The sequence below is a fragment of the Emys orbicularis genome, chromosome 2 (assembly GCF_028017835.1).
Source record: "Emys orbicularis isolate rEmyOrb1 chromosome 2, rEmyOrb1.hap1, whole genome shotgun sequence".
In the NCBI taxonomy this organism is placed as follows: domain Eukaryota; kingdom Metazoa; phylum Chordata; order Testudines; family Emydidae; genus Emys; species Emys orbicularis.
In genome coordinates, this window is record NC_088684.1 from 231296410 (window position 1) to 231323989 (window position 27580).

General features: G+C 40.0%; 1 protein-coding gene across 1 annotated transcript in view; it reads right to left on the reverse strand.

The window, feature by feature from the left end:
- The window catches only part of CHN2 (chimerin 2), a 215555-nt gene extending 190655 nt beyond the window's left edge, over positions 1 to 24900 (reverse strand). Inside the window, exon 1 of the mRNA XM_065400226.1 lies at positions 24751 to 24900. Coding sequence (XP_065256298.1) covers positions 24751 to 24799 — 49 coding nt within the window. The 5' untranslated portion in view covers positions 24800 to 24900. The remainder of the gene's footprint in view (positions 1 to 24750) is intronic.
- Between the last annotated feature and the right edge of the window lie 2680 nt (positions 24901 to 27580).

The window sequence follows — 27580 nt, forward strand, 5'->3', positions numbered from 1 at the left end:
TGAGGGAATGCTGGATCTAAAGACTGTGCCTATTGTAGGACTCATGAATGAAATTGTTTTTAGTTATCCTGTACCATTGTAACTTCTGTTCACCATTTCATAACACCTGCCATTTTGCCTACCTTGTAACTTTCATTACACTTGCCATTTTTCCTACATTGTAACTTCTGTGCCATATTGTAATTCAAACCCCATTTTAAAACGCTTACTCCATTTTGTAAGGGCTTGCTGCAACCTTCATTTTTGCAAACCCTGCTGTAATTTTATTAGTCTAGTTGAGATGTGTGAATGAGGGATGCATGGGTGATAGAATCAACCTCCAGCACCAGCCTGTCCTGATGAGATAAAGTTCAAATACCAATGGCTGAAGAACTAGACAACAGCCCTAACTCATGCAAGAAGCATCCACCCTAAAAAGAAACAACAGAAGGAAGATCAAAGCCAGGTCCCAGGCTGACAGTCACGCCTGCAATTGACGGGTGATCAAGCACCAAACCCAGAGGCGGCGTGACACAGCAAGACCTAGAGACTTTGAATCCAAACTAAACTCCTATAAAAAAGGAAGGGTGAGATGAGAGACTTTGGGTAAAGTTCTGCTATCAACATCAAGGAGCATCGGTGGGTGCCCGACAGAGACCCGGCTCCTCCTCGTGCTCAGCTTTCCTGGCCAGTTAGCTGCCACGAGCTCCGATCCCAAGCTGCGAACTCAAACTACAATCAGGACTGGTAACTATCCAGCAGCTGCAGAACATTTTGGTGTGTGGGTGTGTGTGTGTGTGAGTGTATGTGTATAAGCATTGAGGTATTTGCTAATAGTTACAGATTAATAATAAATGTGGCATCTTTGCCTTGACCCCTAAAACGATCCTGTATAAGTTTGTGGGACAACACTATCTGGATGCTTTCCCTACATTTTGAGGAATACATACGGTTGAGGTCAAATTCTTCCTCCTTTTACGCCCATGCAAACCTACTATAGTCAGTGGCATTAGCAAGTGTAACTGAGGAACTTAAACTCCTATTTTGTATTCAATGCAATTCAATCTGCGGAGGATACCAAGCTGGGAGGGGTTGCAAGCGCTTTGGAGGATTAAAATTCAAAATGATCTGGACAAACTGGAGAAATGGTATGAAGTAAACAGGATGAAATTCAATAAGGACAAATGCAAAGTACTCCACTTAGGAAGGAACAATCAGTTGCACACCTACAAAATGGGAAATGACTGCCTACGAAGCAGTACTGTGGAAAGGGATCTGGAGGTCATAGTGGATCGCAAGCTAAATATGAGTCAACAGTGTAACACTGTTGCAAAAAAAGCAAACATCATACTGGGATGTATTAGCAAGAGTGTTGTAAGTAAGACACGAGAAGTAATTCTTCCACTCTACTCCACGCTGATTAGGCCTCAACTGGAGTGTTGTGTCCAGTTCTGGGTGCCACATTTCAGGAAAGATGTGGACAAACTGGAGAAAGTCCAGAGAAGAGCAACAAAAATGATTAAAGGTCTAGAAAACATGACCTATGATGGAAGATTGAAAAAATTGGGTTTCTTTAATCTGGAAAAGAGAAGACAGAGGGGACATGATAACAGTTTTCAAGTACATAAAAGGTTGTTACAAGGAGGAGGGAGAAAAATTGTTCTTAAACTCTGAGGACAGGACAAGAAGCAATGGGCTTAAATTGCAGCAAGGGAGGTTTAGGTTGGACATTAGGAAAAACTTCAGGGTGGTTAAGCACTGGAATAAATTGCCTAGGGAGATTGTGGAATCTCCATCCTTGGAGATTTTTAAGAGCAGGTTAGACAAACACCTGTGTCAGGGATGGTTTAGATAATACTTAGTCCTGCCATGAGTGCAGGGGACTGAACTAGATGACCTCTCGAGGTCCCTTCCAGTTCTATGATTCTAAGTAAGGAAATGGTACCAATCCCAGGGGTTTTCACAGCCCTGCATGTGACTCTGGAATAGCCCACAGATTTGGTAAGTGCTTCCCAGTTTTTAAACATTATAGGTCCTCTGTGCAGCATTCATCAGGCTGAAAGGAGACGGCAGACTATCACACTGAGCATCATCTCACTCTCCACATATGTGGTTGATTATCATGGTTAGGACTCAGTCTGTTACAGAGGGCATAGAGGTGAGAGAATGGTCATAAAATTCATTATATTATAAATATAAAAAGCAGGTCACAGATGGCTGCTTTTGCTCTGTTCTCCCTCTTCCTATCCTTTTGAAAAGTAACGTACTAGTAGTGTCATCATGTTAAAATTAGAGATAGGACAAGGGGGTGTTTGAATACTCATCTGTATTAGTTTTAAATGAAGGTTCAGGTTTGAGGCCAAATTATGATTAAAAGATAAGAGCCCAAAGTGGCAGAAAACTTGTGAAAACAGCTTATCATGAGAGACTTCCCCTATCTTTAATGGCAGAAATCTCACAGAATTGTCTGTTTTCATGAGATTTATACCACCTTTGGCTGAAATGTTGTAAAAATGGCTGACCTCCTGAGATTCTGGCTGCAACCCAACTGGAATCAGGAGACAGGCCCTTCTTGGTTTTGGATCTGACCTAGGTTCAAAATGGCTGGGGAAGGTTTGTAGCCAGGGATTCAAATCTGAATGCCTCCAGAACTCAAAAATGTTCAGGATCAAGTTTTCACTTTTGGCCCATCTCTAATTACAATGTTTATTGGAAAACAACTGATGTTCAGATTTTAATATTTGCATATAATGAATTAAAACTCCATACTATAGCACAACCATGCTATATGTGTGAGAAATACAATGCTAGAAACACTCATGCAGGAATGGCTTGGTAGTAGTATTTTGTACTACACACAGAAACCTATGTTCAAAACTTTATTCAGATCTCTCACCCCAAAGGCATCCGAAACTGTTGCAGATCATTATGTTTCTTCCTTGGAGAAGGGAGTACCTTATTTTACTGAATAGCAACCCTCATGCCAATTAACAAGAAAGGCTGATTGGCTCTAAAGGGAGACCCTGGTCATTTATCCTTTGAGGGAAAGATTGATAAAGAACAGGGACTTGAGCATGGGGCAGGGGGAAAAAAGAGGTACCTCAGAGCATTGGATATGCTAAACCTCCTTCCTCAAAAAAGCAATTAATACCTATTAAACCACAATAATATGACAGTATGCTCAAAAAAAACAAAACCAAACCAAAAAAAACCCCATTATTTGATAGAGGAGACTGTAGGACATTAAAATTGAGAGCTCGTAGGGCAAGACATAGGTTGGAGAAATAATTAGGAATTTTTTAAAGATAAATTATTAGTTTCCATTGACACAGTGAAGATACTGGATGGAGCTGCCACTTCCACCATTGTTACGATATCTTTGTTATAAGAATAACTGAGGCTCTTGTACAGGATACAATGTAGAACCAAACCATGTCTATGAATTTCACATTATACAACTGAATTGTCTGCAATTTACAGCACTATAAAAATAAGTCTATACAGACATTGGGTAAATTCTTATTTCTATATGAAGGAAAGTGCTTCAACAAATATTTACACATTGATAACATTAACTATGTGAAAATAGATTTAATATAAGTAATGTTATTTTCAGAAAAGAATTACTCAACAAAACAAAAGTTTATAAAGTTTTAAGGAAAAGGTGATACCAGAGCAATGAAACTACATTTGTTAAATGTAACTGTACAAAAGTGAAAGGATAAAGATGCTCACATCTTGCAGCGAGAAGGCAGCCAACTCAATAAGGAGAATGATTTAAAAGTGTTCTCGGTTATAGCCATAAAAGGATGAGAGTATATCTGTTAGTCAGAAATAGAACGGCTGTAAATTAACTAGAAAAAATAATGTTAGGGAAGTCCATGATAAAATGAAAAGGTCAAGAAAAATAAACAAGCCAGAAAACACGCATTTACACTGTGAAAAGTTACTCTCTCAAAGACAGTGTAGTATGCAGGAATGAGCACAAGATTGAGTCATTAGGTCGGGAGTTATAATCCTAGCGCCACAGCTGATTCATGTGTGGCACTGAGCAAGTCACCTCATCTTCCTATCTCAGTTTGTAACCCGAGGGTAATAGTACTTACCCACCCAGCTTACAGGGGACTTGTGAAATTAATTAAGTAAAACAATGCTTTGAATATTTTAGGTGAAATCCTGGCTCCATGGTAGTCAATGGGAGTTTTGCCACTGACTTCAGTGAAGCCATAATTTCACCCACAATGAGCTATAAAAATATTACTATTATCTAATGCCATTTTAATAATAATAAAGCATCTATATTTATTCTTAATTACTTCCAAATCAACTATGTTCAGTAAGCAAATCAGGAGATAACTCAAACTGGAATCTGAAAGACAAACTCTCTCTGTTCTTTCTGCCTCTTCCACCATCACCAGTAACAAAGGTTCTGCATTTCACAATGGCTGACTATTTCGTTTTCAATGCAAACAGAACAGACCTAAATTCACTTTTACATACCTGAATTGGCTCATTAGTGCTAGTGTTAGTGTAAAACTTCAGATAATAATCAGTAAAAACTGTAGACGTGACTTGAAGAAACACAGAACAATCTGCTGAGAAAAAAGGTGCTATTTTTATGTTGTTACTTTTCTGACCATAACCACACTTGAACATACAGTGCGTGTAACTAAAGCAAAAGTTCACACGAGAGAACTAACTGAAAAATACAGGCTACCAAGAAATATTTGATTATAACCTTATCCCTTTTAATAGATATTTCAAAACTAACATGACTTCAAAACAAAACATTTAAAAAGGCTAGAATTATAGATGAAAGGCAAAGCAGTTTCCTGTACTAAACAATGTAACAAAATAATACCCTGGTGGCGTTATTATGGGGAGATAACATCAGGCCAGGCTTGCAGCTTTCCACAGGTCTAATGATCAGATTCAAGACATTAGTGAAAAGCCCTACAGCACTTTACAGAAATTGCAAAATAATAATAAAATGTTCCACAAATATATATAAAATTATTTTCAGAGTAATAAAAAAAATCTCCCTGGAATACCCTACACCCTCTAAGTGGATGTTTTGCCAAAATATGAGTATGTTTACATACATTTATGAACTACAGTGCCTGAGTATCCATGCTTTTAATTCAAATGTTGAGGTTACAATCTGGTATCCTGGAAATATATGCTGTACTGCAATTTTTATAAATACATATTTCTGTTTTGAAGCATGAGCCACTAAAAACTTATATAGATGGAGTACTTTGCTAGATACTTTTACCTCCAATATTATAGTTAATACTACCTTATTCATGCAGCCATAACACCATGAACATTGACCTTGCCAAGTATCAAGAAATAATAATAGTTGGTCCTGGTGAGCATTTGGATGGGAAATTATGAAAGACAAGCCAGCCAGTGTCCGTGGATTGGTGGTGATTCAGTAGGTGGTATTTTCCTTCTGACTTATTACTGAACCAGTGTCACAACATGATATTAGAGGGCACTGTGTTGCTGGATGTGTCAATCTTTTGAGCAAAACATAAAACAGAGGCACAGAACACTTTGAACCACTAAAGATTTCATGACCCCTTTTACACAAGAGGTGTTAACTGCAATATCCTTGCCAATTACCCAAAATTCTGCCTACTTACAACCCCCTCTGTAGTTCAAAGAAGATACAAGTCTTTCTTGCTTCCCCTATTAACCTGTTGCATGATCTTACTGTATGCTGAAAAACTATGGCTGCAGTTAACCCCAAAATTCCTTTTATGCTGAATTCTAGTCAGTGAAGTGCTTTAATTCCCTTATCAATTAAACGTGTGGTAATGTCAGACTTGTCCATAGAAGTTGTTTTGTTTAAGAGCTGCTATCTTACAAATGAATAGGAGACTTAAGTAGTTAATCATCTTACTTAACAAAAATCGTTTTAAAATGCTAAAATTATAGCCCCTGCAAGATGCAAACATGGAATGCAAGAACTTTAAATTGAAGTCATTGGGACCTAAAGTTTGTTCAGCGTGTCCAGAAATTGCTGACAACTGAGTCGACTGAAAGCACCTCCTTTACCAGTTTTCTTGGATTAGCCACAAATGTTGTTAGCATTGATGTTATTTCACCTATGTCTCTGCCTCCAATTGCAATTTTTTTTTAAAAATATAAAACTTAAATCAGAACTAGACAGTGTGCTCTCTCTTGTATATAAACTAGCATTTACAGCTCTAGAAAATCTAGCATCTGAATCATAAGAGAGATGCTAAGGGAAGGCATTCAGGGTAACGGGGAGAGTCATAAGGTAGGCAAGGTTTTGTGGAAGGGCCCAGAGAAAGGAGGTCTTGGATCCTCTTCTGGAGTAAGAAAGACTCCAGGTAGAAAGCTCTGGAAGTGGCTGCATGCAAACAAGCAGGGATAGACTCCAGGCAGAAATGCCCTGGGAGTTGCTACTGAGATAAAGGAGAATCAAGAGACTAGTATTGAAGAGGAACCCCGTCCCCAAGACAATGGCAAACCTGAGTCCATGAACATTGTGTTGTGGTGTCAGGCTTTATTCAGGATTCTGAGAGACCTGGTCAGAGGGCACAGTCGCCAAAGGGCGTTTTGTTTTCATTTTGACCTTTGGTTTACTGTACAGAGACCACCTTTTGTGGGATTATTGAGGCACCCAAGAGGGAAAACTGAAGCAACAGCAAATGCAAGCACAGACCAGGTAGAATGGCCTGGTGACAAGATCAAAATCTGTCTATTTTCCAGAACCAATTCCCAAGAAAGTTTACTAACCCTGAAAATATTTTTACTGGTCTACCAAAATGTTTTCTGGAAGACATTTCATTATTCACTTTTTTTGTTTTTTAAGTTTATTTTTGAATTCTCTCTATTTCCAAAAGACCTAAATAGTTAATATCTATGCAGTCTCTTAAGTTCCTTCTCCCTATAAAATCCAACTGGCCATTTTATGTCCGTCCTGCTACTGTCGTAAGCAGTTCTTTTTTCAGGGATCAAGAGCATGAAAAATGGCTCACTGAATCAAAGTGGAGAATGTATCAGATTTAGAAAGAAAGCCTAGCATGTGCCCCAGTTCATTCCATCAAGCCATTCCAGATCATCTTGAACCCAGAAACTTAAATTTTGTTGAACTATTGACAGGTTTTAAAAGTATGTGTATGTTGTTCCCATATTAGATGAACCCCAATTTTTTACAAGTACCTCATTCTGATTATCTTGCTTTTTTCCACTTTGTGAAAAAAATTATAGCTCACAGAACACTGTAATTTTTGGTCCTCTGTTTCAAAATGGATAAAAAAAAAAAAAAAAAAAGACGACGACTACAGTATTGCTTGAAAAATTCAGGTTCTTTTAATCTACGCAACAGTAAAATTCTTAAGATAATTTAACAATGTATTTTCCCTCTTTTTCCTTGAATCGGTTGGCGTTCTAGAGGCATTGAAACCAAAATTCATCTTCTGGCAAAGACCAATTCTGTGAACAACAGCTGAAAAGATGAAAGTTTCAGAAAGTTATAAGGGAATGCAAGTTAGAACGGAAACCAATTGTGGAAACATAAAGACAGCTGAAGTTTTAATTTTAGGTAAATGTTTCTGGTTTTTAAAGAGGTTTCAAAAAGTGTGTGTTTCTTGCCCCCAGTGGTAAATCATGAAGATTTAAGTATGGTGGATCAGATGGCAGAGGACTCTGGGTACATATTAATTATGCAATCACTTCCTGTTTAAATGGTATCATTCTGATTTTCACAAAGAATGTGTTTTAAGTTTAATCTTTTGATGAGTTGGTATCGGAGAAATTTTTCTCTCCACTGAATTACAATATTTTTAAATGGCTTACTATTTTCTTCTTTTTGAGCACCACTGTGACTGTTTTATAAATTGTCAGGTAATAAACTACACACAAACAATAGATGCATCCTGATCTAAAATCCTCAAAATGTTTAAATGTCTATAAGCTTGTATATATGGATACATTTAGAGCACTTAAATAACAATCCTCTAATACCTTACCAAACTTATTTAGACTATGTAGGTGCCATGCTGATTAAAGGCCTTTATTAATAGACACTGATCTGATTGCTGAAGCCTTAGCAATCGATATGGCAATAATCTGTATGTTAAGAGAGGGGGTCTCATGCTTCCAAGAAAAACATTAAATCTCGACACCCACCCTCAACTCTGAATAATATTTCTAACAATACAGGATAAGTAGAATATCATACTAATAGAATCATCTTAGAGTTCCAAAGACCTAAAAGTAAACCAAACTCGAGAGCAAGCTTCAGAGATTGCTTGGACACAAAAGCAATCTTAGCTAGATTTAAAAAAGAAATAAATGTAGTGTTGCCTTGCTGAGTAGCAATTGAGGGATAACCTTTTTCAATTTCTTCCTCTGATCAAATAAGATCTCACAATGGGAAACCTGCTTCAACTTTGTTTTCTATTTCCAGAATCTACTGTATGGTCTATCCATTATAAATTCTTTACAGGAGATTACTACAGAGGCAAAGGATGGAGGGCAAAGTTTGCTTGGTTATAAAATTAACTACAATTGATATTTATGGACTTAATATTTACCATAAGTATCTGATAAAAATGAATCAATACATAATAATATTATGATGAAGAACAGAAAATTTACACCAACATGAAAAGGGTTAAAGAGAGCCTATGGGCCCAGCTAGTTCCACCCCGCTATAAACTAGCTTTTGACTAGAATTGACTTGCAGCCAATGCCAGGCCTGGAAGGGGAAGAAAAGGAGAAAACCTGGCTCAGTTCTGGGCTAACTGATGAAGAGGCAGGACTTAGCTCCCTCCGTATATGAGGGGAGCATCACAAGGCACCGGATAGCCAGTGGGGAAAAAACACTGCATCCCTGACGGAGGGAGATTGCTGAGAGGACTGAGGAGCACCCAGTAGTGAGTGAACCACGTGATTTAACTTTAGAAACATTGCAGGGTTAAGCCCCTCCAATCTTACATCCAAATTGCCCAGAGGGACCTGAGGCCGCGACAGAATGCTGCAAAATGTCCACAAGGAGACAGTACTCAAGCAAACCACTACAGACTGTTTGGACTATGGGGGCCATGCCCCAAACTTAGAGACAGAGATAGGAAGTAGCATAGGGCAGTGGACATAGACTCTGCTATGAAGACCCTACTGGCATTAACAAATTGTTATTTTTGCGGATACAGACTAACACGGCTGCTACTCTGAAACCTACTGGCATTGCTTCACATAGGGCCCTGGGCTGGGACCCAGTGGAGATGGAGAGATCCCCTCCCACACCTCCTTAAGAACTGAGGCATCTCAGCCAGGGAAGCAAGGGACCGAAAGTCAGGCATGCCAACCACTAGACTGCCTGGCCCTATGAACACACTATTACACATGTCTACACTTTTATTTAAAAGGCGCTAACTAGACATGATATGAGTTTATTGAAGATTTCCTCCAGAGTCTATCATAATATTGCTAGTTTAGAATCTGAAAAACTCTGGTATGATTTCCCAATTCCTACATGTACAAATTATTCTTTCTGCTAAACTCTCTCACTCTATCCTCATCAATAGTGGACACACACTAAATGTTTCTACAGATTGAAAATTGTATACATATAAAATGGGGAATATGGGTAGAACCAGTAAAACCTTCGAAAAGTAATATTTAAGTGAACCCGTTGTCACACATAACATAACCTATGGCTTTTAGCCACAGTTCATGGGTGGAAAATGGGGTTCCAGCAGTAGCACACAAAAAGAGGCACTGTCTGCACAATTGCTTTGGAAAGCAGGGAAAATGTAATGTCTGCAATCTCATTTTACAGGTGCACTGTGCTGGGCCAGCTTTGCTAGTTAGAACTGCACTCCAGCCTGCCTCTCAATACCACTTTTGGATGTCAAGCACTGACGCAGGCAGGGAGTGCAAGGACCAAGACTGAGCCTGGTCTGGTTTGGATGCAAGGCATGGGAGCACACGCCCTTCCCCCACTTTCCAATAGTGCACCAAGCCCAATCTGCTCCATACAGCTAACTGCATACAAAAGAATTGATGTTTCCCTGAATATTTTAATGAAAGAAAAATCAAAAGTGTCCAAAGGAAAATTCAAACAGAGAGAGAGAGAGAGAGAGAGAGAGAGTGTATATATTGTATACAATAGACTACTAATTCTCATTTAAATTAAACACTTGGGGGCCTGATTCTCATTTACATGAATGCCCCTTTCCACCATCCTGGCAGTGTGAAGTAATAAATTATAACAACGACTTTAAGGCACCTTTACACTGCCAGAGTGATGTAAAGGTACCCGAGTGTAAATAAGAATCAGACTGTCACAGTGTACTATTGCTAGGGAATCTCAATAGAAAAACACAATTATCTAACAAAGATCTTCTACTCAGATTTACAATTCGAGGAACCAGAGCACTAAAAGGGTAGCAACTGTGATCTGGCCACAGTCGTGTACAACGTCAATGGCAAAACAAAAAATAAAATAAAGAATCTCATCATATGTAACCAGTAGATTATAACATATCATCTAAATATTTATGTTCAAATACATTTTGAAACAAAAGTGTACAAGGGTTTGACACTCAAAAGTAAAATGGGTAATTGGTTGTGCATTTATTTAAAGATTAGTGTAGACATTTTCCCCTTAACCTCATCGCGTGTCACACTGAAAGAATATAAAAGCCCATTAGGTTAGTACAAGGTGACCTAGTTAATGATAGCATACATAAAACTTATGCTCACAAGAATGCAACTAAGAGCCTTATCCAACTCCCACTGAAGTCCCAGTAGAAATATTCATTGATTTGAAAGAAAATTATATCAGGCCTAAGTCTCACTTGGCTTCTCCCCCCCACCCTGGGGAGAAACAGGAGTATCAGAATAGATCTGTTAACTCAAATGAAGTTCCCAAAAGAGAACTTGGCTCCTGGAGTATAGATTTTAAAGACTATATATTTGATTTTTGGAGGTCAGGATAGACTGGTCAAATTTGTGTGTTTGGCTTTAAAATAACTCCCTCTCATCCAATTTTTTTGTAAAGTGACCTTGAGCCTGATATCACATACACTAGTTTTTCCCTTCTGTAGTTTTTGGACCAAACACAACCAAGAAGACTGCTCCAAAGAAATCAGAAGATGACTAGGGATGGCTCGCTCAGCCATAGCCTCCCATATGAAAGTGTGGGAAAACTGTGCCATCTTGAAAGGTACATAGGTTCAACTGGTAAAAAGCTTAATTTTTTCCATACCGACTTATGAATGTGAATCTTGGGAAATTAATACATTTAAGATGTGAAGTTGGTGAAGACTCTTTTGTATCCTCTGGATGGAAAAGAAGACTAATCCTTATATTAGAAATATTGGCACGAGGCAGACTTTGCTCTCGGAAATCAACAGGTACAAACTTATGCATGTTGGTCACATGAGGTTATTTTCATCTGTACACCTGATGAATGTTATCAGAAAAAGAACAGTGGTGGGACATCATAGTAAGGGGATGATCAGCAAGGAGATGGATAGATGGTGTGCAGCAGATCACTGAGAGGTCAACTGCTGAGTGTGCAAAGTTAGCGATGGATCAAGAAGGCTTCTGAAAATTCTGCTATGATGTTACCAGTATTTAGATATGACTAAGTGGATTTTAATTACTTCATTTGTGGACTTCCAAGGATTTACTTTGGTTTTATTCAAGTGTAAGCAAGATCAAATGAGGGCCAATGCCTGTATTTACATAGACTATGCAGCTCCTAAGACAATTATGCGATATAGTAAACTGAAGTAACTACAGAGTTTATCAGAGAGCTTCTCTGATTGGAAACATATTTCTCAAAGTTCTATTCCATATGGCAAGGTAGGGGAGTTGGAAAGAAAATATTCAGAAGCTAACAAAAATATTAGAGATATGCAAAAAAGTTTCAAATATTTTTTGTTGACTCAGTATCTGCAAATGAGATAATATTCCCCCATGAATATATACTTTCGTTAAAACAAGAAAATATGCAAATTTCGGACTCATATGTCCTTGCTCATTTGCAAAGGTTTTGCATGTCTACAATACTTTGCTTTTCAAAGAGTAAAAGAACCACAAGTTGTTACCTCAGCAGCTGTCACTCCACATGGTACTTTAATAGTGTCAGAAATTAACAGCATCAAACTACCTTGAATAGATACCAAGCAACTAATATGTTCTGAAATGTCTATCAGAAAAAAAACTGATCAAGGAATGACAGCATCAGATTATGAGTAGTTACCTCAGTGAAGTTACTCCAGGCTTACATTAGTATAACTGAAATCAGAATCTGTGCCACCAGAGGCTAGCGAGGTATTGAGTAGTCTTTCACTGGGAGAAGGAGGATAAAGAAGTGAATGGAGAAAAAAAATGGCTGAAAACAAACCAAATTTGGTTGCGTGAAAGCATTCATTTTAAAACTCATCTTATGAGGAGAATCTGCAATTAAAAACACACACACACACACACACACACACACACACACACACACACACACACACCACCACCACCACCACCACACTTGGAGTTGGCGATACTGGATCATTTAATCCAGAATTTAAATACAGGCACTTCTGAGTTAAAACAATGCAACATCAACAGTGTTAGCAGTGCACATCGACACTACACAACAGTTTGTGAAGAATACCTATTCCCTCTGCCTTCTCAAGTGGAATTTAAACAAGCAGAGTGTAATTGCTCGAGTTGGAATTTTGAAAGACACCGAATTATAACCCTCCACTCTTTCAAGAGTGCTATAGGATTCTTAAGTCTCTTTAAAATCTCATTCAAAAGAATGCATCTTCCTCCAGCAGATCAGCATCCCCTAACACTACGTTGGTTCAATCAGAGGGAAGAAGAGCACATACTAAACTAAACTATCAACACAATTTCCTGCAGCCGTTAGGTGTTCTTTGGAGGTCTCACACTCATGTACTCACCCAGCAAGATCCGATGGGATCAGAGCACAAGGTTGTGTGACTACACTAACACAACATTCAGTAATATATTAATCCATGTGTATATTTAGGTTTAAGACTTCACTTTCTCTCTCTCACTCACATATACTCAGCTGCTACTAAACTGGTGACCAGAGTCTATCATTTAAAAATGTCTATAAATCTACCTCTGTTAAATATTGTTGTCTGACTCACCACACCACTTTGTAAGAGAATTGAAAATTATGTATTCTCCTCACCTTCCTATTGCATTAAATAAAATCTCACCTCCTTTTTCTACGTAATTTCTTGGACTCCAACTAACCTGACATTTACTAATCTAGATTGTTTTCCAGTTCATCTGTTTGATTTCTCAAAGGTATTCCATCTTTAGAACTATTCATAGTATTCAGCAAAAAGAAAAGGGGGGGGGGAAGCATGCCCATCTATCACCATTTCCATGTCTTTAATTTTTCTCCTAGCCTCAAGCATTCTTGATCCAAAGCTTTAAAGTTTTATCCAAGGCAGCCATCCTTGTTTAAATCATGTCCAATCATTTACTGTTATCCACTGAGCTTGAACGAAAAATTACACTATCCACTAATACGTCAAATTCATACTTTCATAGCTAAAGGAAGCTTGAAATCAAAATACTTAATCTTCAGTAGGCTCAAATTTATGTAAAGACATTCTAGGGTGCAGTATACTTTAATTTCCCCAGTAACTGGTTTGATCAGTAAAAAAAACCCAGCCTAACCAGAGGTTTCGAATTTCAAAATAAAACTGTAGAATAAAAACAGCATGTCACTAAAAGCTGTCCATCATCTCAGTCTGCCTGCCTGGAAATGGGAAGAAAAAAAACCCTGCTTTTTCAGTGAGCAAACATTTATACAAATTACGTATAATTTAAATGTTGTGCATAATTCTTGAAAATGCATTATTAGAGGAACTGGTTTATTCTTCATCCACATAGTGTGAATACAAAAAATATTGAATGTATTATGTATCAGTACACCTCTACCCCGATATAACACGAATTCGGATAGAATGCGGTAAAGCAGTGCTCCGGGGGGGCGGGGCTGCGCACTCCGGCGGATCAAAGCAAGTTCGATATAACGTGGTTTCACCTATAAAGCGGTAAGATTTTTTGGCTCCCGAGGACAGCGTTATATCGGGGTAGAGGTGTATTCCCTTTTTGGTTCACCATAAAACCTAATATAGTTTGGCCCTTAACAACAGTAGATACTACTATGATGGTGATTGTATAAAAATAGATAAATATGTTCCCAATCCTACAAACAACTGAGTTACCGCCTCAGCCTCATTGGGAGCAGAAGTAACTCAACACTTTGTAGGTCATGCCCTAACAGTGTGCACTCATATAAGGTTTTTCTCTCTCTCTCTCACACACACACACACACACACACACAAAACCGCTTACAATTAATAAGCTTCACAACACCTCTGTGAAATATGTAAATATAATTTTCCAGAGGATATATGTAAATATAATTTTCCATGAGGTATTGGCAACTCCTGTGATTTTTATTACAGGTCTTGCAATATTTAGTATTTTTCTTAAAGTCCCAGCTGTGATTTCATGTAATCACAGGATTTCAAGTAAAGAACAGGAGTACTTGTGGCACCTTAGAGACTAACAAATTGATTTGAGCATAAGCTTTCGTGGGCTATGAAAACTTATGCTCAAATAAATTTGTTAGTCTCTAAGGTGCCACAAGTACTCCTGTTCTTTTTGTGGATACAGACTAACATGGCTGCTACTCTGAAACCTGTGATTACATGAAAATTTCTGCTTTCATTTTAAAAATACAGTAAGTTTTTAGCCCTCATGATTGGGGGAAAAAAGCTTGAAAAAGTCACTTGAGTGCACTTAAATGCAAGTGAAAATAACACAACATCTGTTCATTTATTTAATGATTTGTAAGCATATATCATTATTTGGAGGGGCCTATTATGATTTTTTCTACGCTTCGGGTTGAAATGGAGGCAGAGAGAGGTTAAGTAACTTTTTCAAGGGCACACCAAGTGAGTTGCAGACTTAGGAATAGGAAGCTGAGCACTCCCGGCCCCCCACTTTAACCACAAGGCTATTCTATATTACATACTATAGTATTGTCTATACTACAAAGTATGTTGTGTGATCTGCAAGACAGAACTTCTAAATCCCACATTTCAATCCCAAGAACATTTTCCATATTTCAGGGTCTGTTGACTATATTGTGGCAGGGCTTGCCCATTTGTTGTATGTGCATACTACCTGACCCAGCAATAACAACTATGTACTTTACACAACACAGAGATTATATTTCTTTCTGACTGGCAGGGACATGCGCAGGAATTTAAATTTGACCACTTTTGGAGGGGCATGTTCTGTGTCCCTGCCATGGCCCCAGGGCTGGAGGAGCTCTGTGCCCCTGCTTGCCCCCCCTTGTGCTTGGCCCTGCTAACTGGAATAATATGTATGGGGGGGGAGAAGAGGGAGAGGCATTGCCAGCCAGAATACAGGCATAAATAATCTGCCATTGTCATGTACCTCTGTGTCAATATGGAAGACAGAATCTTATCCTATATTAATATCAAGTGAAAATATTGCAGTATATCTATGGCCTTTTAAACTACCAATAGAGCATAATAAATTATGCAAAAATATGTTACATATGATTACGTGTATTTAAAAATAGTAACAAGGATATATCCTCCCCTTCCTACATACAGAGGCACAATTGTGCAGGTTTCATCTGAAAGACAATCAGCACTCTTAAGGATTCATTGCATGCTCCCTTTAGTGAGACTGGCCTGCTGGACACGCAGTAGTGACAGGAGACATAGCCTCATATCCCCACAACAGGCCTGAGACTTGCAGGAAATCACAATGGAAATCCTGCAGAACTTCAGCAGTATACAGGTAAACAAATTGTTTTCTCCTGTCATCTGGACACCTTGGAAATGCTGAAAATGGCTGGCTTGTCACTGTGCTGCCACTGTCTTCCCCCTGTCAGTTGTGCTCATATGACATCTCTGAAGTGGTCCATTTGGCTTTCAGGTTGATTCAGTACAGCTCAGAGGAGCAGAAAAATATTTCAACAAATTCCATGTCTTTTAAAGGGAAATTTTCCACATTAAAGAGACTGACTCCCATCACTTTCCAGCAGACCACACCTCCCTTAATACATTGTGTTTCTGCATAAGAACCACACAACACCAGGAAACATACTGTACAGAGGTCTCTGCCCTTCACTTGATCCCTCCCAGCACGTCTGCAAGATAAGTGTTGTTCTGTTCCCTTATGTGCCTTGAAAAGAGCCCGAATGAGTAACCAAAAAATCTTTCAATATGTCAAAATATTGTAATTTCCTAATTCATTCTTACACTGCAACCTACATTAAATATGCAGATAAAGATATGTTTAAAGTTGAAATAACAAAAGTAATTGATACACAAGCACACTGCTATGATCAAAACATATACAAGAAAAAAATTTATAAACAGTTACACAAAAAATTCCATCTTTGATAGATTTACCATACATCACTTGCTGCTGGCATTAGTGGAAGGTTAAACGTCACATATGTCATGAGAAACACAGGCTTTTCTTTTACACCTACACTCACTCTTCTCCATACTACAAATGACATCAGAATTTTTAAAGCTTAAATGACAGAGAATAAACATTATCAAAATCTCCCCAAAACGAGATATTTAGCTAGTTGTTTATTGGCCTACTGGTTGTTTTTAGTTACACAAAACTGTCATATACCTTATTCTCAGGCAAAATGCTTCAATTTAAAAACACACACATACTGAAAGGCACAAAAATACTCAATTAAGAGCAACCAATCCGTTTTAATTCCGCCCACCTATTCTGACCAGCCTTCCATCTTTCAGCCTTACTTCCCTTTCACAATGCTCAGTAAGGTGTGGTATTAAGGAATTTACATTAAATTGACTTCAATGGGACTACTTATATGAGTGAAGTTAAACATATGCATAAGTGTTTGCAGGAGAGGGACCTAAGTGTTTTGGGATTTTCAAATTAGTCCATTGGTGAGTGACTGGCATGATCAACAAGTCATTTTTTTAAAACCAAAAAAGGCAGTTTACTTCCAGCCGCTCAGCTGAGCATGCCTTTCCTTAAGAAAGCCAGATAAGGTGGCAAATGAGGGTCAGCAAATGGTGTTCTCTACCATTTCCACCATTCCATTTCCTTCTTTTGGTAGCAAAACACAGAATTGTATTTTACCACAATTTCTAGGAGTTAAGAACATCAATGCTTAAATGGGAGCTGAGGAGATGGCAAGGTGCAATAACAACACGAAAATAGTTTGTAACAACTTAGAGATTGACATGAAGAAATCTGTCTTGACACAGAGTAACAGGGGTTGGCATTTGATTTATTGATTACACCCCATCATCGGACAGGCGCTCAGCTAGCATTTGTTATATTATCTGTTATTATGCTACAAGTAAGCTATCTTGACCAAGGCGAATCAGAATGTCTGATAACATCAGCTCAATGAAAAAATGGTCTGTTCTGAGGATAATCTTAATATTACCTTTTAATAAAGTCAATGCAGTGAGACAGCACCCTACACCTTCAAATTCTCCTAAATTTTAAAATCTTTTCTATTGTATTTACCTTACCAAAGGCAGGAGTCCATATTGTCACGTACTAATATATTACCTGCAAACTTTAAAGCACACCAATGTTACTGTAGCACTGTATTGCAACACTAATTCCCTTGTACCAGGAATAAACTGCTAATTCTCCCACCTCAGGAACTGGATTATTGCCGAGTAAAACAAGGTGATGAAACTATTGTTGCTGAACTATGTATGATTCATAGTTAGTAACAACCATCTCTAAATGCAAAACTCAAATTTATATTCTCATAATCAAAGGTCAGAAAAAGAGTGCAAGAATGGATTATTATTCATAGAAGCTAAAAGTATGCATTTACGCTAGCTGCTGTATATAATTCTCAGATGAATTGTTAATACACCTGTACAGAAAGTGATGTATATGAAATTATAGATTTATAGCTTTTAGTACAAATCCTGTTACATTTTTCCGCAACAAAAGCTTTTTCATGCAATATTTATGTGGCATTTCTTAATATATAGTTCTCCTGAAGATATAATTCTCCTAGTTCTTCTCTTCTACAAAAGCACGAGACACTGAGGAACAACAGACTGGCCCCCCAGCATGAGAACATTTTCTGCCAGCACATAAAGAGCAGAAAGAAAAATATTGTCATCATTGCCCTTCAGAATAAGGAACATTTTTGTTTGTTTGTTTTTAAACAATTGTTAACATGTTTTCTAACTAAATCTTTAGCTAAAACATTCCAGTTTAAGACTGACATAAACCAGTTTACTGGGGGAAAAAATCCTTTTGAAAAACAGCATGGGCAAAACCATGTATGAGTGACGTATGTGGTAGTGCAGAAGGTCTCACTCTCAAGAGTCCCTTATAATCCCTTGGAGTTCTGGCACATCTAAACCTCCCTAGAACCAGACAAACAGAAGGTAAGAACCTCGTCAATTTAACAGGGATCCAAAATGCTCATCATAACGACAGAGTGAAACATTGGACGTCTGAGTCTAAGCATATGTCTTTGAGACAAGTTGATCATGAAGAAAAATGGACTTTTTCTATTCAGCAAATAAATACAAACTAAATTCTAATGCAGAGATGCTTGTAACAGCTACCTAATTAATATTAATCCTCAGTAGTCAGCAATCAATACAGTTAGTAAGTAAATTTTAGATTTGTCATTAGATCATGATAGACACTTGGGCCTTTTTTCTTTTGAATTTTTATTGTATTTTTTCTTGAATTACAGGTTCGTCAGTCTCTCAAACACAGATGACAAATGACTTGTAAGCTTAAAGTCAAGATTAAACCCTACGGTTAGCAGAAGCACTGCACAGAGAAAAGGGAGAAATGAATTTTACTACCTATTTTACAATCAAAAGTAGCACTTTATCAGCAGAATATCTAATTTTCATGTTCCATTTTCATAACATTATCTCTATTACATCACTAAGAATAAACCTACATTCACTCACTAATCTTTTTCCCTATTAAAATCTTGCTGAATATGTGTTCAATACCAACTTCATTTCTTTTCACTTGCTAGCATCTTAATTAAAATCAGCTTATGTTGACTTTCATTTTTACAATATATGCCTATTTCACATCTTAGCACCTTCATGGCCCCCCAGGGAGTCATTATTCTTTAATATTTTATTTTGACCTTGTTAAGTTACTGGAATTGCCTGATATTCTTCTTTATTTGCTAGGTCTCCCCCTTCCCACCCTTTTCACAAAGCACACTATATGTAAAACCACCTAGTTTGCAATCAGACTGTCTTTATACAAAATATATCAGTTTGCTTATAAAAATAGCCTTTGACCCTTTTAGATTTATTACAAGAATTGTTTTTATAAATCATACATTTCATTGTTAATTAATGAAGGACCACTGGCCAATGATACTTTAAGATATTTATTCCAAACTTCAGGATGGATAAAAAAAAATTAAGACTAGTATTTTAACATTTGTAAATAAGAAAAGAAACAAACTAAGTTTACTCATTCATTTCAAAAAAGGAAAGTATAACCAGTTTTGTTCAGCAAAGCATTCTGAATATACACAGAATGAGAAACATTTTTAAATATATCAACTGTATTTTAATAAAAGTTATTAAAATTAACATGTCTGAGCCTCTTGCTGGCAATACCCTCTTGCTGATAAGTAACAAGCATAGTGCAAAATATTCTTCTGGGACAGGATCCATGTGTGATCAAATACAGAGGAGTGGAAGCCCACAGGGAAAAGGAAACATGGAGTTCTCTTCACCTGATGCTCACACACCATGGAAATTGTGTCCCATAGAAAGTGAGAATGGAGCTGGCACTTCATCAGGTATAAACAAAGCTTCAGCCACCTGTACAACTGGGGGAGAGCAGGAAGGACAGTACTGCGAGATGAAGTGGGAGGTGTAGATGGTTTGTAGGAAGGGAAGACCAGGAGGGGGGAAGACCATGGGATGGGGGTGTTGAGTTGGGAGGGGAAGACCAGGAGTTAGAATAGGGGTTAGTAAGTTGAGATGCAGAGACCATGAGTGGGAGCGGAGAGTGGGCAGGAGAGAAAGGAGGATGAAATGTAAAAGTAGGAGCCAACCTAAGCAGGGGATGGTGTGATGAGGGGAAGAAAAGGTGCTGATGATAGTGAATGAATCAGTACTCCTGAGGAGAGCAGGTGCAGGAGCGGGAATGGTATAAAGCAGCAGTTCACCTGGGTGCTTTGAATGGGAGATTTGCTGGGAAGCTAGGAAGGCATTCACAATGGAAGTAATTGTAATTTCAACACTCCATATGCTGTGCAGATCCACCAAGGCTGCAGAAAAGAATATTGACTGGAACTGCTTAATACCACTATCCTCCTTTTCACATAGCTCTATCCATTTACCTCAAACACTTTTGAAAATGCTGTCTTTTGTGACTAATAATCCACATTTTCAAAAGTGCACAAGTCACACTAACTTTCAATGGGACTTAAGTACTTCCAAAAAATTGACCTAAAGAGCAGCGTATACAATTCTCAGATCCTAGTGACATAGAATTTGAGGAAATACAGCACAAATAGTCTCCATTTCCACCCACTCTTCTACATTAAAGGCTTGATCCAGTTCCCACTGAAGTCAATGAAAAGACTCTGATTAACTTCAGTAGTAGTGGATCAGGCCCCAAGCAAGTATCCAACAATATTGAGACTATAATTAGTAACATGACAGTAGCACTACAGGAGACCAATATTAGGGAATGTTAATTCTCTGTAAGAGAAAGAGAGGTGTTCTCTAATTGTTAAAGCAAAGAACTAGGAACCAAAGAACTTCTGAGTTCTAACTATGGCTCTAAAACTACGTCCCTCTGCAGCCCTGGTTATGCCACTCTACTTCAGTTTCCCCATCGGTAAAACAACAGCAGTGTTACGAGTACTAATTCATTAATGTTTGTAAAGCAAGTTTATAATGACTGTTTGACTGTTTAAAGAAGACCAAATTATGTTTTTGACCGACAATTCCTAATGAAGTGGATAGAAGCTAACAGAATAGATCAGAAAGCATAACAGGGCTCACAAAATGTCTAAATAGTAAAATTCTTTTGCAGCTTCTTCACACAAAACGTACTTGAGCCAGTATTTTACACTTCTCTCTAACAAGCAATGGAGGTATAGGAAAGAGAAAATGTTACACTGCAGATGGTCAAGTGCAGTCAGGTGTCCTTAGGCTTCGGGAGCTGGTGCGTATAAAGTACTTTTTTCCTCAGAGCTGAACGTAAACTACGTTATCTCTACAACTGATCCATGCTCAGCTTGACAGCTCTTTACCCAGAGTTTGGCACCCACTGAGGAACAGAACTAGCAATGTTCTAAGGGCAGGTCTTCACTACAGGGGGGGGTTGATTTAAGATACGCAAATTCAGCTACGCGAATAGCGTATCTGAATTCGACGTATCGCAGCCGACTTACCCCGCTGTAAGGACGGTGGCAAAATCGACCTCCGCGGCTTCCCGTCGATGGCGCTTCCTCCCACCTCCGCTGGTGGAGTAAGAGCGTCGATTCGGGGATCGATTGTCGCGTCCCGACGAGACGCGATAATTCGATCCCCGAGAGGTCGATTTCTACCCGCCGATTCAGGCGGGTACTGTAGACCTAGCCTTAGAAGTGCAGGTCAGAAAAGCAGGAAATTGTCCCATCAAAATTTATGTTAAAAAGGCAAACTTATCTTCCCATCTATCCTTCTAGCAGTAATTTCCACTATTACCACTCTGTAAACATGCAATACCACCCATGGACCAGATTTTGGCCAGCCCTTGCTTGCGTGCTCACACAGCACAGGCTGGACAAATTCTTGATGGAAATTTCAGAGCATCCATCATTCAGAGGTTCTTGGGAAAGGAAGCTACTTAAGCCTTCTCTCCAACCGAACAACTGTTCGGAGGTTGGCCAGAATCTGGTATCCATCTGGCACAGTACATCTACTCGGAAGGGTTGCACCAGTGTAGCAACCAACAGGAAAATCCCTAATGTAGACAAACACTGATTCACCTAGAATTGCACATATATTTTATCCTAGTGCTAGGGTAAATCTCAAACCACTTCACAAACACTAATTTATTTAAACTTTGAACTTTCCTGTGAGGTAGGTTAGTGTATATATTTATTTTAGAGCTAGGTAACCGAGCCAGAGATGTTATATGACTCACTTAAGGTTAAACAGCAAGTCACTGGTAAAGCTAGGAGTCTTGTCCCCTAGCATTCTGCTATCACCACTAGACTACATTTCCTCTTCCATTACTAGAACATAATATAACCTGCCCACTTCCGCTGAGTATAATAATAATTATATATCATTTGCAAGACTTCATCTTGGTAAGTTGAAGACAAATATAATTCTATCGGAGTAAAGTTAAAACCAAGCATATGTGGTTAGATGACATTAAAGAAGTGCTCTAAGACTTGCTGAGTTCTGAGAACTGAAACCACAGAGAGCCAAAATGTGGCTCCACACAGTCAGATATGATGGGGCTGCTAATATTGAGCACTTTACTGTATGTAGGAACCTTGGCTTTAAAAAAAAAACCAAAAAAAAAACCCAAGACGACAGAAAAAAATAATTTTGTTTAAACTATAACCACAAAAAAATAGTATCAGAGGGGTAGCCGTGTTAGTCTGAATCTGTAAAAAGCAACAGTGGGTCCTGTGGCACCTTTAAGACTTGCATCTGAAGAAGTGAGGTTCTTACCCATGAAAGCTTATGCTCCCAATACTTCTGTTAGTCTTAAAGGTGCCACAGGACCCTCTGTTGCTTTTCACACAAAAAATAACAACCTAAGGCGTTAAGGTGTGAAAGTGAAAGATAGTAAATTATTTTATGAAAGTGGTGACGTATATCATATAGTTATACAGATACACACTAGTCCATCTTTACACATCACAGGAATATATAATTATCATGTTTATCATCATAGTTAAGTATATTTATTGCTAAGTATTTATAGTTCTCACTAGAGTGGAAAACAGCTTAATTATTTTAATGAATTTAAAAACAATGAGGAGTCCGGTGGCACCTTAAAGACTGACAGATTTATCTGGGCATAAGCTTTCGTGGGTAAAAAACCCACTTCTTCAGATGCATGGAGTGAAAATTGCAGATACAGTACAGGCATAAATATATATTGGCACATGAAGAGTTACCTTACAAGTGGAAAACCAGTGTTGAAGGCCAATTCAGTCAGGGTGGCTGTGGTCCACTCCCAATAATTGATGACTGTTATTATTAATCATGTTTATTAAGGTAGTGCCTAAGGGCTAACAAGAACTGGGCCCCATTGTGCTAGGCTCTGCACAAACACAGAGCAGAAGATAGTCCCTGCCTTGAAGAGCTTTCATGCTAAAGAAATTTTCTGTCTTTGGAAAATCTCTCTCACTGTTAGAATAAGTGCTTGAATTTTGGCTCTGGTTTTTAAAATATTTTAGAGTAAAGAGCATAAGCACCAAACCACAAGTACAGTGAGTACATTTACCCCTAAATGTTTCTCTCTCTTAATTACCATGACATGGTTTATTTCCAATTTCTTGTCAACCACAATTTAAAGATTTGTCAGTATAAAGATTCAATGAGCTAAGAAGAAAGTATGAAGGAATTCTTTTCCTGCTATGCTGTTGTGATTAGAAAACTGTCATACTGACAGAAGCAATGGTACTACTTTTGTATCATTCTCAGTTCTGCTACTTCACTAGACCAAATGATCAACTACAGCAGTGGATCACAACCTTTCCGAGTTTCAAAGACACCCCCGCCCCCATCTAGCCATTAAAAAAGGCGGGTGGGGGGTCATGATCTTCTGAAACCTTTTCCCAACCTCCAAGGTTGAGAACCCATGAACTCCAGGAAAGAAGCAACCAGGCTCTTTAAAGTCTCAGTTGGTAATTTGTATATTGCAAACTCTTTGGGGCAAAGACTTTCGTCTTCCTCTGCATTTCAGAAGGGCCGAGGACCTGTCGGGCACTACCACACTATAAAGAAATAATGACAAATCCGCCTTTCACAATAATCCAAAGGCATTACCACGAACCCAGGGGGAGATCGGGGAAGTCCTACCCCATTCCCGTCAAACCTCGCTCACAGGGACATGAAAAAGCCCAGAAAGAGGGGCTGCCAATGTGGCCCCATTGACCCCGTTGCCTGAGCAGGGAGCTGACCTGACTAGTCCCTGTTGCACGGCGAGTGCCAAAGCGCAGGTACGTTCCTGACTCGGAACAACCGCTGAAACAAACCGAGGCGAGGCAGGAGCGGGAGGCCCCTTAGCTGCTCCTTTACTCTCGGGCGCAGCGTCCCATCCCTGCTGGAGGATTTGGGGGGTCCCTGACTTTTCACGCGGCCGCGCTACCCGCGGGAGGCGCCGTCGCTCTGCCTCGCAGCACCGAGGCAGCCAGCCAGGACCAACGTGTGTGTCCATCCCGCTCCTTGCTTTCCCCCTTTCCTTTCGCTGCCTGCGAAGTGAAAGGAAAACACTGGCCGCAGCAGCAGCCTTCCCCCGCTCCCCTCTTCGGCTGGCAGGCAGGCGATGGGGCGGGGGACTAGACACACATTCGCCCTGGCAAATGAAAACAAACTAAAGGCAACAGCTGCATCGAAGCGCTGCAAAGCGGCAGCACCCGAGGGCTGCTGAGCCGGGGGCGGGAGGTTCCTGCCGAGCAACCGAAAGACGGGGATGGTGGGAGAAACTTACCGGAGGAAACCGAGGAGCCGGACAAACTGGAGTTACTGGACGCTGCCATCCTCCCTCCTTAGCTCCTAGCCCCGCTGCGACTCCGGCTTCTGCTCCTGCTGCTGGCCGGCTGCCGCCGCTGCCCCCAGCCCATTGCCAAGTGCGGGAGCCGCACGGTGCGAAGCAGCAGCCGCCACCGGGGCTGCGCTTCCTGTTCAGCCAGCGAGCGAGCTGCGGCCGGTGGCTTGGCTGCGCGCCGCTCAGGCGTCGCAGGGCTCTGCTGCTGAGTGCAGCTGGCGGACGCCGCTCGGCAGCAGGGCAGGGAAAAGGCCCCGCGGCGCTTCCAGTTGCCTCCTCTCCGCCTGGGGCGCGGGGGGTTCCCTTGTGGCCGTGCCCAGAGCCGCCTCCGCAAGCTCCGTCCTCCCGCCCCGCGCCTCCGCCTCCTGCCGGGCAGCGCTGACAGCCGGGCTCAGCCCCCCTCGCGCACACAAAGGAAGGAGCGCGGAGCCGGGCTGACAGCCCCTGGCTGAGGCAGGGTGGGTCTGAGGCGCGCAGCCCGAGGCGGGAAGGAAGGAAGCCCGGGGAAGCAGCCAGCGCCCGCTGCCGATACTCCTGCCGCTGCCTGGCACTGGGCGGCTCCTTCCTCCAGGTGCCAAACGCGGGCCACCTTCCGCCTGCCGGGGGGAGCCGGGGCGCGCGTCCCCAGCCCTGCCCCGTGCAGGAGCGGGCAGGGTGGTGCCTGTTGAGTACTCACTGCTCCAGCCGGGAACATGGGAAGACCCCCGGGGGGGCGGCGATTAAGGATCGTCTTTGTTCCCGGGTGGCTCATGTAGCAGTTGTATCTGCTAAGCTCCTGCAGTGCACGTTGGCTTGGAGTCTCCCCTTCCCCCGCGCGCCCATCCTGAGCTGCCATCACCTTGTCTGTCCGCTCCCCTTTTTTAACTAGGGCTAGGCAATACAATGCAGACACCCTGAATAACTTCAGTGAGATTCCAAATGGGGAGCAAATTTTTTCCTTTTTCTGTTTCTTGTCCTCTCTCTCCTCCTGTCTAGTGTTTGTCTTACCTTTCTTCAAGGTGCCTGACTTTCTTTTTCTCTTACAAAACTCTTCCTTCTCTGCCCCCTCTTTGTCTTTCATTGTTTTGTGTTCTCTGATACCTTTCCTTTCCATCTGTACAGAACACAATACAGTGGGTACCATTAAAATCTTAAGATTGATTGCCTGTGGCAGCTACATTTACTATAATGTCACCCATCCTAAGCATAGGAAATGCCCCAGATATCATGGGATAGAACAGTGGTTCTCAACCATTTCCCCCAAACCTTTTTTCCAGCCTCTCACATGTATTGGATTTTGCAGCATATTCCATATTCTGCTGGATCATGCTGCCTATTTTGCTGCACTAGGAAGGCAGGCAGTATTCTACTGCTGGAGAGAAAGAGACTTATTAGCCAAATACCCTGTAGCCTAAAGGAAAATCCATTGAGCTAGAAGGAAATCGTGAGTTTAGATCTCATCTATTCTAGCTTCTCTTTAAATTTCCATGCATTTCACAGTCCTTATTACTTACCAAGTCCTTGTAGTCATAGAATGGGTATGAGAAGGCCTCCTCCATTTTATAAACAGAGCCGTTGTCTTAGGACTAGAGTTCAAATCTCTTACATAACATAGATCTTATCCTCCCAGCCATACTGGCTTTCAGAATAAATGAGCCCAATATATATGCTTTCAAAATCCTCTCATCATTACATCACACCCCCCTCCCAGAGTCAGGGATAGGAACCAGAACTCCAATATCCTACAACTTTCTACTGAATAGTTGTGTGACTTCTGGCAAAATGTTTGTCAACCTCCAACCACTAGTAGCTAGACCACATAACCAATAATAGTCATTCCTATAGTGGTAGTGGTCGAAGCTAGGGATCTGAAAATTCAGCTTTCAAACTCTGCTGATGATCCATGTCAGGGAACTTTCTGGTTGCACGTGATAGAATTTTTATTTCCAGTTCTCTCTTATTTTTAAATGTTTTATTTAATCCACACAGTGAGAAAACAAACTTTAAAGCAGGTTTTATTATTACAAACCATTATCTGTAAATTATGGTGTTACACATAAAATATAGGTGTTCCACATTTTGGTTATTTGTCAAACATTTTGGCTGCTGGTGTCTCACAATGTAAAATTTAAAGTCCGGGAGTAAAATGAGAAGGGAAGAGGTTCTTGTGCACCCTTGACACCCGTTTTCAACCCCCGGGGGATTATGACCCCAGTTTGAGAACTCATGGTATAGGAGTGGTAAATATCAAGATTATAATAGTGTTCACTGAAGGGGTGTGTAGTGCTTTGCAGTGGTATCTACTCCTCATATGTATTCTGGTGTCCTTCTCCCTTCACGCTTTGTCTTCTGATCCAGTGTCTGCCCCCCACCCTCACCCAAAAAAAAAAAAAAAACCTGACAGAATCTGCAATACAAGGGAATAGGTGAGACACAGAGAGGTAGTCTTGCAAATTTACCATCCAGAAAGAAAGTAATAAAGTGAATTACACAAGAGTTCCCAACCTGTGGCAATTTGAATAGAGCTGGATGAACACTACAAACATTTTCCTCTGAATATTTGTTCACAATTATAAATTAATTTGCACTCTCTGTGTTCACATACGATTAGTATTTACTTTCTGTGAATAGTCTAGTGATCAGGTTTACTTACAGGAATGTTAATGAAACTAATACATTTTAAGCAGATGTTGAAGAATATTAATGGAAAGTGAACTTTTTTTTCTATCTGTGAGTAATCACACCAGAAATCTTATTCTAAGATTCCAGTCAGGGAAGAGAGAGATACATGTGA